We start from the raw sequence: 2030 nt of genomic DNA, 5'->3' as shown, positions 1-2030 counted from the left end.
TTATCTTTGGATTCTTTTATGTTTAAATTAAAAATAGAGTGGTGAAAAAGAATTTAAAAACTGCTACATTGAGGTTTTTAGTTCTTTTTTCCCCTGTGGTAGTCACTGACTATTTAAGAGTTGCCTTTATTTTTCTGTTATGCAGAAGTATAGCTGATATTACTATGTAGCATTAACTTTATGCAAGGCAAAAGTGCATGAGGCATTTTACATGTCTTTGTCATCCCAGTGTAACACAACTGTAGTCAGTCCAGTTCTGTCAGTCTACAGTGGTGTAACTCAGAGTGACACCAAAGCCGCAATCCGTGCCCTTAAATATCGTATAGCTAACTGTCTTCTTTGGCTGTATGAATGGAAAGTGAGAACAAAAGCTAAATTAATTAATTGGAGTAGTTTAGACCTCCTTGCTACCTCTAGGGTTATTTTTTGTTTCCTTTTGATTATCTTTTTGTTATTTTTTTCTGTTGCCAAGTCTGTTAAAGCTGCTTTAGATGGATAGGGTACCCTTTCTGGAGGTAATTTTGTAAGCAGAAACATGCAGAAGAGGGACAGGCCACTGTGAACCAGGTGAAGAAGGAAATTCCAGGCAAAGGGGACAGCCTGAATAAAGGTCCACAGAGGAGATCTTTTTCTCTAACTATAGTACTGCACCTTTTAAAATGTGTCCCATTTTCTTGTTTTTCAGGCATTTCTTGTTTAAGACATCTTCTGGAACTACCCCTCTGTTCAGTAGCTCTTCCCCGGGATATCCTTTGACCTCAGGAACAGTTTATACACCACCACCTAGACTGTTGCCTAGAAATACTTTCTCCAGAAATGCGTTCAAGCTGAAAAAGCCCTCCAAGTATTGTAGCTGGAAATGTGCTGCTTTATCAGCTATTGCTGCTGCAGTTCTGCTTGCCATCCTCCTAGCCTATTTCATAGGTAAGCCTATGTTTCATTGTATCCCACACAAGCTGGTAAGAAGCTCTGTTTCCTCCTAACAAATCATGTTGCATTTATCTGGGTCATATCAGCACATCAAAACTCAGCAGGTGCAAGGTTGTTATAATCCCTTTCACAATTCTGCTTGCTGAGGGGGGGAGGTTATATTTCTTTTCCAAAATTCATAAGCACATCAACATTTTAGGGCTTGATTCAACCATCAAACTTTAAAGCTAGAGTAACACATTTTCTTTGATTTTGATTGCTATAATGCCATACTGATTCACAGCCTTTGTTGTATAGTGTTACTGTAACTAAAAGGTATCCCTCACCGTTATCATATAGAAGATGAGCTACTTTTCTCACATATTCTGTACAGCAGAGGGGTTCTTGGAACCTGAATTCAAACAATGCCAATAACCCATCATACTAAAAGCAAAGCACAAATTCTGTTTACAAGCTAGTGGAGTATACGGTTGCTGTTGTTTGAAATGTCCAGGTTGCCATTAGTTGAAATAAGCCACAAAGGGCATGTCCCCAGAACAGAAATGTGTGTTTCCCCAGGGACAAATAGCTGTGGCACATATTTGTGCTGCTGCTAGTTATTCCTGGTCATACCCCTGAACATGTGCCCTGATGCACAGCAAATTGTTCCGCGTGGGCTAAGGGAGGCTGGGGCTAGCACCTGTGCTGGCCTCAACAGCCTTACCTGGGGTCCTGGGGGCTTCCTGAGGCTGCAGTGGTGGTGATCCAGATACATTGAGCCCAACCAGCAGCCAGAACATGGCTCAGGCTGGCCAGGCTCTGGTTTTAGGCAGTGCACACTGCAGCCATGTGCACCACCCTGCTTTTTTCTGCTACAGGGTTTTTAGATACTGGGATTTCCTGGTATCTAATTTTGCAAACAGAACCATGAATGCCACATGAGGCACCGCAAACCACATGTTCCCACTCATGGGGAGACGGTCACTGAGCGTGGCTAAGTAGTAGATGGCCAATTTCTTCTCTTGGCATCTTGTTCCATGCTCTACACAGATGTTTCTCAGGTATAATCAGCATACAAAAATACTTTTTTTTATTTTACTTTTATGTAATTGTTAATCATT

The 2030-nt window shown here is 41.4% G+C and overlaps 1 protein-coding gene across 3 annotated transcripts in view; it reads left to right on the top strand.

Moving 5' to 3' along the window:
• Positions 1–2030, top strand: part of TENM2 (teneurin transmembrane protein 2) — a 1069972-nt gene that overhangs the window by 818694 nt on the left and 249248 nt on the right. For all 3 annotated transcript variants that reach the window (XM_019534873.1, XM_019534872.1, XM_019534874.1), the window contains exon 6: positions 686–924. In XM_019534873.1, coding sequence (XP_019390418.1) covers positions 686–924 — 239 coding nt within the window. The remainder of the gene's footprint in view (positions 1–685; positions 925–2030) is intronic.

Source organism: Crocodylus porosus, unplaced genomic scaffold, assembly GCF_001723895.1.
Source record: "Crocodylus porosus isolate Cpor-Errol unplaced genomic scaffold, CroPor_comp1, whole genome shotgun sequence".
Taxonomy (NCBI): Eukaryota; Metazoa; Chordata; order Crocodylia; family Crocodylidae; genus Crocodylus; species Crocodylus porosus.
Note: the sequence above shows the minus strand (reverse complement) of the source record. Positions and strands in the feature narration are given on the sequence as shown.